The 15,432-nt window shown below is 49.2% G+C and overlaps 1 protein-coding gene across 1 annotated transcript; it reads left to right on the top strand.

The window, feature by feature from the left end:
- The first annotated feature begins 1,269 nt into the window (after positions 1 to 1,269).
- Positions 1,270 to 10,493, top strand: FOXR1 (forkhead box R1). Its single transcript, XM_078059195.1, has 6 exons — positions 1,270 to 1,330; positions 7,830 to 7,904; positions 8,025 to 8,287; positions 8,503 to 8,729; positions 9,778 to 10,016; positions 10,465 to 10,493. Exons 1-6 carry the CDS (start codon positions 1,270 to 1,272, stop codon positions 10,491 to 10,493), a joined length of 894 nt encoding a protein of 297 aa, XP_077915321.1.
- Positions 10,494 to 15,432: the final 4,939 nt, after the last annotated feature.

Raw genomic sequence — 15,432 nt, 5'->3', positions numbered from 1 at the left:
TTAAAATGTGATAAAATGTTAATACTTGGTGTCATTGGTGAATTATAGGATTCAGGTATACAGGAATTTTTATACTATTCTTGGGATTTTTCTGTAAATTTGAAATGATTAAAAACTAAATTTTAGGGCACCTGGGTGGCTCATCTGGTTAAGCGTCTGCCTTCCGCTTAAGTCATGATCCCAGGGCCCTGGGATGGAGTCCTGCGTTGGGCTCCCTGCTCAGCAGGGAGTCCGCTTCTCCCTCTGCCCCTCCCCCCACACCCTGTGTGCACTCTCTCTCTCGCTCTCCTTCTCTCTCTCAAATGAATAAAATCTTTAAAAACCAAATTAAAAAACAAAACACTCTCCTGGGACTCCTGGGTGGCTCAGTAGGTTAAGCGTCTGCCTTTGGCTCAGGTCATGATCCAAGAATCTTAGGATCGAGTCCCATATCCGGCTCCTTGCTCAGCGGGGAGCTTGCTTCTTCCTCCGCCTGCAGCTACCCCTGCTTGTGCTCTCTCTTTCTCTCTCTGACAAATAAATAAATACGATCTTTATTTTTTATTTATTTTTTAAGATCGTATTTATTTATTTGAGAGAGAGAGGGCGCGAGCACGAATTGGGGGGAGAAGCAGAGGAAGAAGTAGACTCCTGGCTGACCAAGGAGCCGTGATCCCAGGACCCGGGATCATGCCCGCCGCCGAAGGCAGACGCTTAACCATCTGAGCCACCCAGGCGCCCCTAAAAAAAAATCTTAAAAAAAAACCGCCCCCCAATCCTGTCTTCACCAAGTACTATGGGTAAGATCTTGGATAAGCCATGAAATCTATCAGAACCTCTAGAAAGTAGCTATTAATTTTATCATGGGATCATTCATTCATCAGTGGTGTTGGTAGAGAAACTTACTAAACACAGGCAGAGCTTTGTGCAAATACAGAGGGGGAAGAGGGCCTGGGATCCCTCCCTTCGGTACCCTCAGGGACCCCAAGCCCCAAAATCAAAGTGTAAGGGGTTGAGGAGAGAGGTCGCAGAGAGTAGCCGGTGGAGGCCAGAGGCGATTAAAGGCGTCAAATTGGGGATTCTTCACACCTGAGCTGGCGCCAACTAACCGGATCCGAGCCCGAGCCCGGGGCTTTGAGGAAGTGGTGCGAGGCCTCAGCCTCAGTGTCTCCGAGTCTCCCACCCCCTGCCGGGCGACCTCTCCTCTCCCTGAAGGTGGACCTGAAACTCCAACACCTCGACCTCTGGGCCAGCCTCCATGGCCAGGTCCCGGGCTTGCTGGACTGGGACATGGGCAACGAGTCCTTTCTGGCCTTCACCACGGCGCACCTGCCCCTGGCCGAGCAGAACCGTGAGTGGCCGGCGCTGTGGGGGAGGGGCGTGGCGGGCGGCGGGTGGGGTCCTCGCGGGGCGCTGGGGCGCTCGCCCCCCACCCCGGGCCCCAGCCCCCACCCTCGGGTCCCGCCGGCGAGCCTGGAGCCGGCTGCGGTTTCGGGGCCGGCACCCCTCCGCCGGGCCGGCGCCCCCTCCCCGCCCCCTCCCCGCCCCCACCCTGCTCCCACCCTGCTCCCACCCAGCCGGGGGCAAGGCAGGCCTCCACCGAGAGCCCCCTGAGGGCAGCGGGTCCGGCCCCAGCATCCGTCCGCCTGCTGCCTGCCACCTCCGCCCCACTGCCAGCTGAGTCCCAGAACCTTCTAGGCCTCGCCGTGGCCCTTTTCCATGGCGCTTACCGCCATTTGGCACAACACACATTTCACTCGTTCAGTTTTTTAAAAAAGTTATCAGTTTTGTTCGAGGCTGTAGCCCCCTCTTAGTACGCTGGCTGACACCTAGAGGTGCTCAATATTTGCTGAAGGGATGGGTGACCGTCGTGATCTTTAAAAAGAGGACTTTTTCTTGGGACCTCAAGGGCGGAGAGTGGAGGTGATCACCTCCTAGTTCGTGGTACATTATTGCCATCTGTTCCCGCAAGGTGCTTGGATTAACCTATTGTCCCCCTTCAATGCACCCCCCCACACCACCTTCCTTCACCTCCCACACTCCCTTGTATCTACCCTAATTGTTTTAATTTCTTTAGATAGGTGTATCTTTGAGAACAATTAACGTTATTTTATGTTTATAGGTGACCTTAATTTACTAAATGAACATTGCTTTTTTTTTGCCTACTTGCATTGTTTTTTTTGTGTGTTTTTTTTAAGATTTTATTTATTTATTTGAGAGAGAGAGAGCATGAGGGGGAGGAGAGTCAGAGGGAGAAGCAGACTCCCCTGCTGAGCAGGGAGCGGGATGTGGGACTTGATCCCTGGACTCCAGGATCATGACCTGAGCTGAAGGCAGTCCCTTAACCAAGCCACCCAGGCGCCCCTGCCTACTCGCATTGTTTTTGAGAGCTACTCTGGTTGCTGAATGAAGATCTGGTTCATTATTTCTGATGGCTGGGTGGTATTCTATCATCTGCATATACTACCTTTTGCATTTTAGTTCTCCTTACTAATGGAGACCTACATTGTCTCCAACTCTCTGCCACCATAAGTAATGCTAACGAATTCCAATATCTTTGTTGATTAAGAAATATTTATTGAGCACCTCCAATTTGCCAGGCGATGTTCTAGACCCTGGTAATACATAATGAACGAAACAGACAAGTCTAAATGGAACTTACATTCCACTGGGGGCAGACAGTCCACATAAAAAATAAATAGTATGTTATAAGGTGACAACTAAGATGGGGAAAAAGGACACAGTAAGAGGGTTCAGGAATGGTGGTGGTTGTGGGTTGAGGTGGTGGCAGCCACAGTTTTAAATAGGGTTATCAGGTTGGGCTTCCTTGGGAACATAATATTGGAGCAAAGAGTTGAAGGGGGTGAGACAGTGAGCCAAGAGGATATTTAGAGGAAAAGTTTCTCAGGCAGAAGAAATAGGGTAAAATTCCTAAGGAGGGAATATGCCTGGGGTGTTTGAGGCACGGGAAAGAGGCCAGCAAAGCTGGATCAGAGTTAAATACAGAGGGAAGTTCACAGGGTGTGGAGCAGAGATCCGGAAAAGCCCATGTGCCACTTTAAGGACCTTGGGGTTGACTTTCAGTAAGATGTGGCATGGTTGAAAGGTTTTGAGCAGAGGAGCGACGTGATTCAGGCTTCCCAAGGGTGTGAGCCGTGTGGTTGCATAGGGGGCTGGTACTTGGTTCGATGTTCTGCTATCACTGTCTTGAGATTTTTAATTTTTTTTTAAACATTTTTTTAAAGATTTTATTTATTTGACAGAGAGACGGCGAGAGAGGGAACACAAGCAGGGGGAGTGGGAGAGGGAGAAGCAGGCTTCCCGCCGAGCAGGGAGCCCGATGCGGGGCTCGATCCCAGGACCCTGGGACCATGACTTGAGCCGAAGGCAGACACTTAATGACTGAGCCACCCAGGCGCCCCAGAGATTTTTAATTTTTGAACAAGGAACCCTTCATTTTCATTTTGCACTGGGCCCTGCAAATTATGTAACTAATCCTGCATGATCTATATTCTGAAAAGATCACTGTGGCTGCTGTGTTGAAAGTACGTTGTAAATGTGGAGCTAAGAAGCCGGTAGACTAAGCTACTACTGTAATCCAGACAAGAGATGGTGGTAGGCTAGAGGGTCAGGGTGGTGGCCAAGAAGGCAGAACCATCCGGGTTCGTTGATGGATTTGGATGTATAGTGTAAGAAAGAGAGATTAGAACATGATTCCTCCAAAGTTTTGGCTGATTAAGTAAAAGGATGGAGTGGCCTCATGCTGAGACAGGGGAAGCTTCTGGTAGGACAGATTTAGGGAGGAAGATCAGGAATTCTGTTTGGGACATGCTGAGTTTGGCATACTTTTTAGATCTCCAAGTAAAAATGTTGAGTAAGCAGGTGGATATATAAATCTGGAGTACTGGAGGGAGGTGTATTTTGAGAGTCTTTGGTATGTGGGTAGCATTTAAGGAGTGAGAAGAAAAGAGAGAAGAACCAAGCATGAGCCCTGGGGACATTCCATTGTAAAGATACTGGAGAGAAGAGAGATAACCAGCCAAAATTAAGGAAATGACCACTGAGAATCAAAACCAAGAGATCGTGGTCTCCTAGAAGCAAGTGAAGAAAATGTGTCAAGGAAGGAGTGGTCAGATGAGAGGACTATCCCCTGTGAGGTCAGGTGTGACGTAAACTGACAATTGGATTTAGTACAGCAGACATCATTGGCGACCATGATGATGGTGGTTTGGGTGGGGTGGTAGAGATGAAAGCCTGATTGGCAAGGGTTCAAGGGTGGAAGGAGGGGAAGCGGAGATAGAAAGAATAGGGGGTTTTTTCTAGGAGTTCTGCCTCAAAGGAAAGCAAAAACATGGTGCAGTGGCCTGGCACAGAAAATGGGGACAAAAGAAGGTCTTTTCAATAAGATGAGAGAATTAACATTATACTTGAATGCTGATGAGAATGATCCAACAGAAACACACACAAATAACGGTAAATAGAGGAGTGGTTGGTTGAACCAACATTGTCCTTGAGAAGACATGAGAGCATCAGTGCCAGGGAGGGAGGGAGGGAGGGAGACCGACAGCAGCACTATCCTTTGACCCGCCTGAGATCACCAACCTGTTGACCCTGTTACTTTCACTGTTCTCCATCCCTGGATAGTCTCCCCTCTTTAACCTGGAATCCCATGGTCAAACGTATTCTCTCTTGCAAACACTATCAATCCCTTTGACACTCGCTGGCTTTGGAGCACTTGCTTGGCCAAACCACAACTCTGAATAAATCCAGCTCTACCAAAGCGTACTCCAAAGCTGTGGATCAATGGATTGGTGATATCATGGTATCCAAGGCTAGTTGGGAGGGAGTTAGTTGGAACGATGGGTGAAGTATTGTTTTTAAGTTTGTTTCTTTGTTTGTTGAATCAATCAATCTCTACACCTAACTGATCCTAACAAGGAAGATTAGCATAAAAGTTCCTGTATTGACTTGAATAGACATACCCAGGAGTAGACTGTCAGGTGTAGTGATCAGTCCTTCAGTATGGAAGCACCAGTGGCTGTTCAGATCTGCAATGTGAGGAAGGATTCTTATTTCCCTGCATCTTTGCCAACACTTGGTATTATCTGCTTTTATAATTCTTGTCAGTTTGATATAAAGTGTTATCTCATTATTTTATTGTGTTCTTATTACTGGTGAGGCTGAGAGCATCTTGTTAGTAATTCAGATATCCCTTCCTTGTGAATACTGATTCATATCTTTTGCCCATTTATAGGTTTGTTAGCTCCTACAACATCAATAACTGAAAGGTTGTCTATCTACAAGAGAGCTAAGAACTTTATGAGTTGAAAATTTCTTTTTTGGCTTATTTTATTGTCTAGCGATGTTTTTTGTTTTTCGTGGTTTTACTATGCAGAACATTTTAATTTTTAGGTATTATGATATCTGCATAAAAATGTATGGATTAATTTGAGGGCAGTTGGGGTCTTTATAATATGTATCATGTCTTCATTTATTCAGAATTTTTTTAAAAATTTAATTAATTTATTTATTTATTAGAGAGTGAGCAGGAGAGAAACAGCATGAGAGGGGAGAGGGTCAGAGGGAGAAGCAGGCTCCCCGCTGAGCCGGGAGCCCGATGTGGGACTCGATCCTGGGACTCCAGGATCATGACCTGAGCTGAAGGCAGTTGCTTAACCAACTGAGCCACCCAGGCGCCCTATTCAGAACTTTTATGTCCTTAAATGGTGATTGCATCTTTTTCCCATGAAGGTCTAGTTCATTCTTTGATGGGTTAACTCCTAGATAATTTATAATTTTGATTGCTACTGTAACCAAATAACATAATTTTTATTATTATTATTATTAATTATTAGTATATTTTCTTCATGCTACTGTGGAGGAACAGTGTTTATTAGTATGTTGTTCTTATATCTAGCAAACTTGCTGGGCCCTTATTGGTTCTAATAATTTGTATATTGATTTTGTATGGTTTCTATCTTAACATTCTTTTTTTCTATAAATAATGGTAGTTGTGTCTTTTTCTTTCCAACTTTATATCTCTTTCTACTTCTTCCACTTTTCAGGGTGCCTGGGTGGCTCAGTCGGTTAAGTGTCTGCCTTTGGCTCATGTCATGATCCCACGGTCCTGGGATCAAGTCCCACATCAGGCTCCCTGCTCAGTGGGGGGCCTGCTCCTCCCTCTGCCTGCTGCTCCCCCTGCTTGTGCTCACTCTTTCTCTCTCTCTCTCTCGCAAATGAATAACTAAAATCTTAAAAAAAAAAAAAAAGAAATACCTGTACTTTTTCTTCTTTTCAAATACTGTGTTGAACATTATTAGTAATGTGATGGGCATCCTTTCTAACTACTGAGTTTTCCAAGTGTATCATCATTTTCCAGATAAAAACCTAGATTCAACTGCCATATGATGACACTCATGGGGCCCATGGAGGGGGTGGAAATAGTTCCCCCTAATCCCAAGGAGCCAGCATAGTGCCGAGCAGATAGCTCTAATACACACTTGAAATACTCTTAGCCCGCTATGAACTCATTCATCCAGTTAAACTGAGCTCCTCCCATGTGCCAGGCATCTTAAAAAAAAAAAAAAGATTTTATTTATTTATTTGACAGAGGGGGACACAGTGAGAGAGGGAGCACAAGCAGGGGAAGTGGGAGAGGGAGAAGCAGGCTTCCCGCGGAGCAGAGAGCCCGATATGGGGCTCAATCCCAGGACCCTGGGATCATGACCTGAGCCGAAGGCAGACGCTTAACGACTGAGCCACCCAGGCGCCCCTATAAATAAAACCTTAAAAAAAAAAAAATGAACAGAGACATGATGGGGGCACCTGGGTGGCTCAGTCGGTTGAGCATCCAACTTGTGATTTTGGCTCAGATCATGATCTCATGGGTCGAGGGATTGAGCCCCACATCAGGCTCGGTGCTCAGCGGGGAGTCTGCTTGAGATTCTCTTTCCTTCTCCCTCTGCCCCTCCCCCCACTCACTCACACTCCCTCTCTCTCGAATAAATAAATCTTTAAAAAAACCCAGAAATGTGATGGGTGCCTAGCAATTAACTAGGGCAGCAGGAAAAGGGAACAGTGTTTCTGGCAAAGACAACGGCTTGTTGGGAAGGCCTGGGATCTAGAGTGTGGTGTGTTGGAGATGTAGAGAGAGCCTGGGAGGAATGACAACACTGATGAGGAGCCAGGGCCTTGTAGACTATCTCAAGGAACTTCAGTTTGGCCCTCATGGAAAGCCATCAAAAAGTTTTTAAGCAGAAGAGTGACAAGATTGGATTGATATTTTGGGAAGATGCTCCCACTGCAACAGGATTAAGTTAGAGAAAAGCAGATAAACGCCGTACGGGTTATGGCTGGACTTGGGGATTGACTGGGTGTAGCTAGACTGGAAAGAGAAGAGTTAAGAAGTCAAGAACATTTGCATGTTTCTGGCCTCAAGGACTGGCTAGGTGGTGGTGCCACTTGCCGAAGCAAGGAATACAGGAGGTAGAGCAGGAAGATGGAGTTTAGTTTTAGAAATGTTGAGTTCGAAGTGCCTACATAGTAGAGACCTCCCATAGGCAGTTCTATTTACGGGCAAGCAGAGAAGTCTGGGCTAGAGGGAAAGATTTGGAAGCCCTGAGTTGATAGATGGTGGCTGAAGTCACAGTCACAGGCATTCATGAGATCGCTCAGGGGACAGTGTGTGTGGAGTGAGGAGAATGAGAAGGTCAGAGAGGTCAAATATGGTGTCCTAACGCCCTGGGGCGGGCCCACAGCCATCTCTCAGAGAAACTTCCAGGCCCAGGATCCTGGGGCCACAGTGGAAATCCTAGGACGTTTTGACCCTCTTCTACCTTTCTTTTTGTCAGTTGCCAGATATAGACTCCGAATAGTTGAGCCACCAAAAGTACCCGTGGAGAAAACAGCCAGCCCTGATAATGATGGTGATGGTGAGTAGGGGGGAGTGGGTTCTCCGGCATGGCCGTGCGGCCCAGCCCCCCCCCCCCCCCCCCCCGCCCCGAGCCAGGGAGCTCTGGCGCACAACCTCCTTTCTCTCCACACAGGCCCAGCCCTTGAGCCCAACCTGTGGATGTGGGTAAACCCCAACATCGTGTTTCCCCCTGGAAAGCTGGAGGTCCCAGAACCTCGTAAGTGGGAGGATCTGCCAAGCACGCTCCCCTCCCCTCAGCTGCCCCCACAAGAGGAAGACTTCGCCAGCTGCTCCTCGGAGGCCGCAGCGCCGGGGTCAGGGTCGCTGCCTTCCTCCAGCGAGCAGTCTCCCCCTCGGAAGCGGAAGCCGTTTGCCTCTTCCCCCAGCCCCTGGGAGGTAGGAATTTCTGGGCCCGTGGACTGGACTTGGGCTGTAGGCAGGGCTGTTTGCTTAGGGCTAACCAAGGGTGAATGGGTTCAGCAATTAGCCGTGCACCCTTGGGTTGGGGAGAAGCCCAGGCAGTGGCCCAAACCACCCCCCGTCCTTGCCACCGCACCCCATGGAGTAGAGGCGGTGGAGTCAGGACCAGTTCCTACTCTGTGCTCCTCTAGCTCACAGAAGACGAGGAGGCTGAGGACCAGGATGACAGCTCCTCTGTGGCTCTCCCGTCCCCTCACAAAAGGGCCCCCCTCCAGAGTCGGAGGCTCCGGCCAGCCAACAGCCAGGAGGGGAGGCTCTGGTCCCGGCCCCCCCTCAATTACTTCCACCTAATTGCACTGGCATTAAGAAACAGTTCCCCCTGTGGCCTCAACGTGCAACAGATCTACAGTTTCACTCGGTATGTGCCACCGGGGGGCCCTGTGAGGAGGGGGAGGGGAGGGGGCCAGGGCCAGTCTGCCCGTGGCCCTGGGCTGCTGCCTTGGTTTACCATGTGCGTCTGAAAGGATAAGTGTGCTCCAGGCCTCCTTTCCCAGGCGCTGCTTCCGGGGTGTCCCCAAATGTGTGTCCACGTATCCTGTGTGCCGGAAGATATCCGCGTCCACTCCCTTCCACATCTAAAAGAATCCAACCGTTTTAAGATTTTATTTATTTATTTGAGAGAGAAAGAGAGCACAAGCAGGGGGAGCAGCAGAGGGAGAGGGAGAAGCAGGCTTCCCGCCGAGCATGGGACCTGATGCGAGGCTCCATCCCAGGACCCTGGGATCGTGACCTGAGCCGAAGGCAGACGCTTAATGACTGAGCCACCCAGGCGCCCCTGTATCTTAGTTCTTTAAAACATAAATTCACCTGGGTCAGAAATTCTCCCATCGTCCCTGTCAGGATTTTCCAGTAGAAAGTCTGGTTTCCCCAGCAGTTTCTCACATGCTTTCCCTTTGGGCTGGACTGCCGGCCACAGCTCCCGGCACCCCCAGGGGCCAGGGGTGCCCAGTTGAGAAGGGATTTACATTTAGCTCTGAGAGTCATGTGCACATGGGTGTGAGGAGCTTCTCCGACCTTTTCCCTCTAGCAGGAGAGTCTCAGAATGTTGATCCACAAGTGGTGTCCTTCCTTGACCAGGATTCCTCTTGCAGGAGTTGGTTAGCCTGATTCTGCTCTGTTCGCGTCGCAAGTCACAGTCCTGAGCCCTCAGAGGGAAGGAGGAAAATGAGCCTGGGAATGGGAACAATAAACTGGGTTTAAAAGATGAGGGTTTGCACAAGCAACGCACCAGGCAGGGTTTTGCCACGGGTTCCATGAGCAAAGAGCCGTTCTTCTGGGCCAGCTTGCCATTCCCCACCGTGAGAGAGGGGCCGGGGCTCCTGGGCCCTGGGGGAGGACAAGAGCGTCAAGATAGGGCCTCCCCCAAAGAAACTGTGCCTTTCCTGACCATTCCTCCCTGTCCACAGACAACATTTCCCCTTTTTCCGGACGGCCCCGGAAGGCTGGAAGAATACTGTCCGTCACAATCTCTGTTTCCGAGACAGCTTTGAGAAAGTGCCGGTCAGCATGCAGGTTGGGGCCAGCGTGCGGCCCCGCTCCTGCCTCTGGAAGTTGACCGAGGAGGGACACCGCCGCTTTGCAGAGGAGGCCCGCGCGCTGGCCTCCACGCGTCTGCAAAGTATCCAGCAGTGCATGAGCCAGCCAGGTGAGAGGCCCTGTCACGCGAGGGGCCCAGGGGAGGGGACCCGGCCATCCTGACTCGAGGCTGAGTGTGCAGGGAGGGAGGCTGGGTCACGCCGTGGGGGGGGGGGGGGGGCGGAGCATGGCAGTGGCCCGAGACCCTGGCGTGGTGCCTGCCTGAGGTGGGACCCCACCCACACAGGCATGGCCTTGAGGTCCAGGGGGTGGATGGAAAAACCACTGAGGTGCAGTTGGCCTCACAGCCCGCAGCCTGGGGAAGTGGTGGCCACGCTGCGAGAGAAGCATGGTATGAGCGGTCATGTGCAAAGGAGGCTTTTCCTTTTTCTGGAGACCTGGTGGCACTTGGGCCTTGAGGGAGAAGAAGTAGATCATCTGCTGTGAGATGGGTCCGGGCTGAGGGAACAGCAGCTGCAGAGGGCAGATAGATTCCGTTGACTCTTTTTTTCTTACAGATGTGATGCCCTTCCTCTTTGACCTTTAAATCCAAGAAGCAGGAGTCAGCCCATCCCTTATTAAAGTTACCTGCAGCAGCCTGGTGTGTGTGTGTGTGTGTGTATGTGTGTGTGTGTGTGTGGTCTCTGAGGATGGGGATGGGGCGGGGGGCGGGGGTCAGCTCTGAGGCTGGAAATGGACACCATTGGCCTGGTGTGCAGCAAAGGGAGCCCATGCTCTTCTTTCCTCAAAGGAAGAAAATACTCCACTCCCTTCAGGATCCTGGAGCCACTCCCATTTTTCTGGATTATGAGGATAATCTTGGGAGATGCTAGCTCATAGCAGCCCGCCACTCACAGGAGGGGATGTAATCAACTGGTAACAGTGGGAAGCAGCCTAAGGAAAGACATCAATTGTGGGGCAGTTGAAGGAGAGAAAGACCCTCCGAGCAGGCCAAGAAGGAGCAGTGAGAAGGGCAAGAGGAAAGAGCTATTTTGGAAAAGGGGATAGTCAGGTTCGAGCCTCATTCTCCTCTCCATGTAACCATTTTGAGCAAAGGGTGGGAACTTAGAGCCAAGATGCGGACACATCCCCCTTGCTGTTTGTCTCCACCACGCCCTCGGGAGAAGCCAGAGCAGCAGCGGATTCAGAGTTCTCAGAGGCTTCAGATCCCAGCCGGATTGCTGGGGCTTTCCTGGTGGCAGGAGCTGGTATCCAGGGCAGGGCCAGGTGCCAGCCTCAAATCCGAGGGGAATATGGAGAAGCCCCGTGGGCTGAGGGAGAAAGAACAAGGTTTAAAGCTGCATCCAGATGCCCCAGGCATTCAGACAGTGCTTGAAGACAATACTGAATTTCCCATTAGCCTCTCATTCCCTCTCCTGCTCTCCCCCTCGCCCACCCCCCCAGCCCAGTCCTGCCTGGAAACACAGCTCCACCCTCAGAACCCAGGGCTTCGGATATCCTCCATGCTGAAGGCAGCCTTTGACCTTGAAGAACTGACCCTTATACCTGGGGCCGTAGACAAGGAGTTCAGCCAGGAACCTAACTTGGTATTACACCTAAGCAGAAAGTATTTGTTGCATCATTTTAAGATATACTGAACTTCTCAGGAATGCAACTGTTCTGTAAAATGAAGAATAATTGTGCTTTTTTTTTTTTTTTTTGGTTAGGAAGTTTACCAAGAGTTGTTTGCCACTTCAGAAAATCACTTCACTGACAGCAAAGCTGCTCTAATTTTTAAGTCAGCGACACCACACGGCTGTATGAGTCTGTGTTTGTATCTGTTGTTCTCTCGGGGATGCTACACGGACAAATAGTTATATCAGGACAGCCAATATAAAGAAAAAGTATTTTCAATAGTCATTTGAATATCCTCTCTTAAATCTAAGCTCTTCTCACCATAGGTATGTGCAAATTTCCAACCATCTCATATTCTCAAGTCTAGTTTATCCACTGAAATACACTGTATTTCATAAATTTCTCTCCCTTTATTTTTCTGTTATATTACAGTTAAAGTGTTATATCGACCTTTTTAAAATTACATGTGTTGGTAAGTTATTTTATCAGTAAGATTCAAGATGGTAAAGACAGTCTTTTTTTAAAGATTTATGTATTTATTTGAGAGAGAGAGAGTGTGTGTGTGGAGGGGAGAGGTAGAGAGAGAGAGGGAGAGAGAATCTCAAGCAGACTCCATGTTGAGCACAGGGCCTGTCATGGGCTGAATCCCACGAACCCGAGACTATGACCTGAGCTGAAACCGAGTCAGACACTCAACCGACTGCGTCACCCAGGCGCCCCAAGATGGTAAAGACAGTCTTACAAATCGTTTGCTCTATTCCTAGGGCATTAAGGCTGGCGGGGCAGAGAACCACTGAACTAAGCACAGATAAAATATAGCCCCTGCCCAGAGGGGCTCACCCACAGTGACATCAGCAACCAGTGAGGACAATGCACATTTATGTCCAGCCCCACAAAGCCTAGCGTGGGGCTTTTTAGGTAGTAAGAACGCACTGTTTGCTATGATTTGTCACTAGTAACTTCTCTAAGAGGCACATTCCATATTCTCTGGAAGCACAGAGAAGAGAACAATCAGCTCTGTCTGGAGGAGCTAGGGAAGGCTTCTCACAGGAGGAGTTAGCACTGGGTCTTTTTCCCAGGTCTAGAAAAGAACAGCCACTACTTGTCCGGAAGCGCCCAAAGCCAGCCGGGCTCTGTGGGGTGCTGCTGATGCTCCGAGGAGGCGCAGGGGCAGGCTGGGGAGCAGCGAGGGGATGGGAAGAAAAAGGGACCAGTTCCAAGGAAAAGACAGCACAGACACGTGCAGGTGCCCAGTTGGAGCAAGACGAGAGTGGCCTTTCCCTAATCCACTTGCAGGTGCTTTGTGATTCTCTCCTCCCAGACCCTCTGGATGCTAATCTCTATGTGATATGGGGGAGTGGGTAGAGGGACCAGGTCGTTCATGTCCTTCCCTCTGGGCCCACCCAGCACTGTGCAGCCAGAGCCCCCCCCTCCCCCCGCCTCCACCACCACTTGGGTCTAGCTAGCTCCCAGGAAGAAGGACAGGGTCCCAAGTCCTCAGCTCTAGTTCCATCTGGTCTGGCCTCAATTTGTCCACCTCCTCTGCACATCCTTATCCCTGCCTACATTCCTGTCCATGTCTGGTCTGAGTTGCAAGTGGATCCCAAAGGTAACAGGTCAGAAGTAAAGAACAAAACAATACAGCCTTTGTGGAAAAAGCAGCCCTGAGAGAAACCTGCCTTTGCCTCTTTTGCCCTCTAATAGCATATTCTACTCCTACCCTCGGCTCCTTTTTTTTTCACTTATGCAACCATTATTTGTTTTGTGTTTTTAGATTTTTTAATTTATTTAATTGACAGAGAGAGAGACAGAGAGGGAACACAAGCAGGGGGAGTGGGAGAGGGAGAAGCAGGCTCCCTGCTAAGCAGGGAGTCCGACCTGGGGCTTGATCCCAGGACCCCGGGACCATGACCCGAGCCGAAGGCAGACACTTAACGACTGAGCCACCCAGGCGTCCCAGAGAAGTCCTTTCTAAGAGATTTTAGCTGAGACCTGGATAATGAGTATCCAGGCTGCAGAATGGGGAGTAAAAGTGTTTTGTAGAGGGAACAAAGTGGACAAAGCCTGGGAGGGAGGGACCTCCTCACCTGGGCCTATTGAGGGAATGGGGATAAGGCCACAGAGGACAGAATATAGTAAGCTAGGGGAGAAAGACCCAAGGTGAGATTGGGGAGGGAGGTAGGGACCAGGCCATGTGGGCCTTTCTAGGTTATGATAAGGGATTTACATTTTTTTCTCAAGTATAGTGAAAGTAACAGAACCTGATTTTATTTATTTTTAAGTTTTATTTAAGTAATCCCTACACCCAACATGGGGCTCGAACTTACGACCCCGAGATCAAGCTGTCTCATGCTCTTCAGACTGAGCTAGCCAGGTGCCCTTATTTTTTAAATTCTGCTTAGCCACTCATTGGCAGCGGCTGCTAGGAGGGCACACATGGGAGCAACAGGACTTGTTAGGAGGTGATGCAGTAGTCCAGGTGGACTAGGGCAGCAGCCAGAGAACTAGAGAGAAGCAGGCTGATTTGAGATGTAGATTGGAGGCAGCACCAATAAGTCAACAGGACTGATTGGATGCAGGTGAAGTGAGGCTGAGATTTTTTGTTTGTTTGTTTGAGCAATTGGGGAGAATGGTGAGGTGGGGAAGCCTGCGGGAGGAGCATGTTTGAGCAGTTCTGATTAGAATCTGTGAGACGCCTGAGTGGCTCAGTGCGTTCAGCACCTGCCTTTGGCTCAGGTCATGATCCCAGGGTCCTGGGATTGAGTCCCTCATCAGGCTCTTTGCTCAGTGGGGAGCCTGCTTCTCCCTCTGCCTGCCACTTCCCCTGCTTGTGCTCTCTCTCTCTGATAAATAAATAAAATATTTAGAATCTGTGAGACATCAGGGCAGTTATAACAGATAACTGTTATAAGTCTGGGGTTCAGAAGACAAGTCTGAGCTGAAGATGTAAATACATCTGAGAGTCATCGGGATATAGATAGTATTTCTGTTCTATGTGCTAACATAGATACCCACAACACATTCTGAGGAGAAAAAAACCCCCAGCAAAATAATATGTTGGATATGACTACAAATGTGACAGAAATTATGTTCATATATATAAATGTGATGTCTAAGCATAGAAAACCTTTTAGTTTTTTTTTTTAAAGATTTTATTATTTTAAGTACAATCTACACACATGGTGCTTGAACTCATGACCCCAAGATCAAGAGTCTGGGGCACCTGGGTGGCACAGTCTGTTAAGTGACCCAGTCTTGTTTTCGGCTCAGGTCATGATCTCAGGGTCATGGGATCCAGCCCCCGTGTCAAGCCTCAAGTTAGGCTCTGCTCAGTGAGGAGTCTGGAGGATAAATGGAGCTGACATAGACCACACACTTGGAAACCAGTTAGAAAAATTTTACGTGAATCTAAGCAAAAGACCAAGGGAATTGAGGCAAGGTTTGCTCTAGGAGTATAAAGAGTATAGAACAGACCTTAAACATCTCAGAAATCCAGTAAGACAACTTGAACAGGGTGGATATGGGGACTGAGTAAAAGCAGGTGTCAAAGATAACTCTCCCCAAAACTCCATGCTTTAGCTTGGTGGTATTCCCTGGGAGGATGAAAATAGGGGATATTCTCAAGTGGAAGATGTTGAGTTCCATTTCACACAAGTCAAGTTCAGTTGCAACTGAATGAACGCTCCGTGGTAGAGAACTTTAGGGAAACAGTTTCAAAAGCAAAATTGCAGAGGGCTAAGAAGTTAGTAGAAGTGGAAGCAGTGTAGACTACTCTAAGCAGCTTGGGAACAAATGAGGGAAACAGATGGCTGTGTTGATCTGCATTTGGGGTTTGATAAAATGAGAGGTCTGGGAAGGTCAAGTGAAGTGTAGGTTGCCATGAGAGTGTAGTGGGAACGATGTTGGGATCC

The sequence above is a fragment of the Halichoerus grypus genome, chromosome 11 (genome assembly GCF_964656455.1).
Source record: "Halichoerus grypus chromosome 11, mHalGry1.hap1.1, whole genome shotgun sequence".
In the NCBI taxonomy this organism is placed as follows: domain Eukaryota; kingdom Metazoa; phylum Chordata; class Mammalia; order Carnivora; family Phocidae; genus Halichoerus; species Halichoerus grypus.
Note: the sequence above shows the minus strand (reverse complement) of the source record. Positions and strands in the feature narration are given on the sequence as shown.

Excerpts from the sequence above, each read along its gene's own strand:
- FOXR1 (XM_078059195.1), top strand. The coding sequence starts at position 1,270 with ATGGGCAACGAGTCCTTTCTGGCCTTCACCACGGCGCACCTGCCCCTG. Across the intron at positions 1,331-7,829 it reads GCCCCTGGCCGAGCAGAACC|TTGCCAGATATAGACTCCGA; the intron begins GTGAGTGGCCGG and ends TCTTTTTGTCAG. Across the intron at positions 10,017-10,464 it reads GCAGTGCATGAGCCAGCCAG|ATGTGATGCCCTTCCTCTTT; the intron begins GTGAGAGGCCCT and ends TTTTTCTTACAG.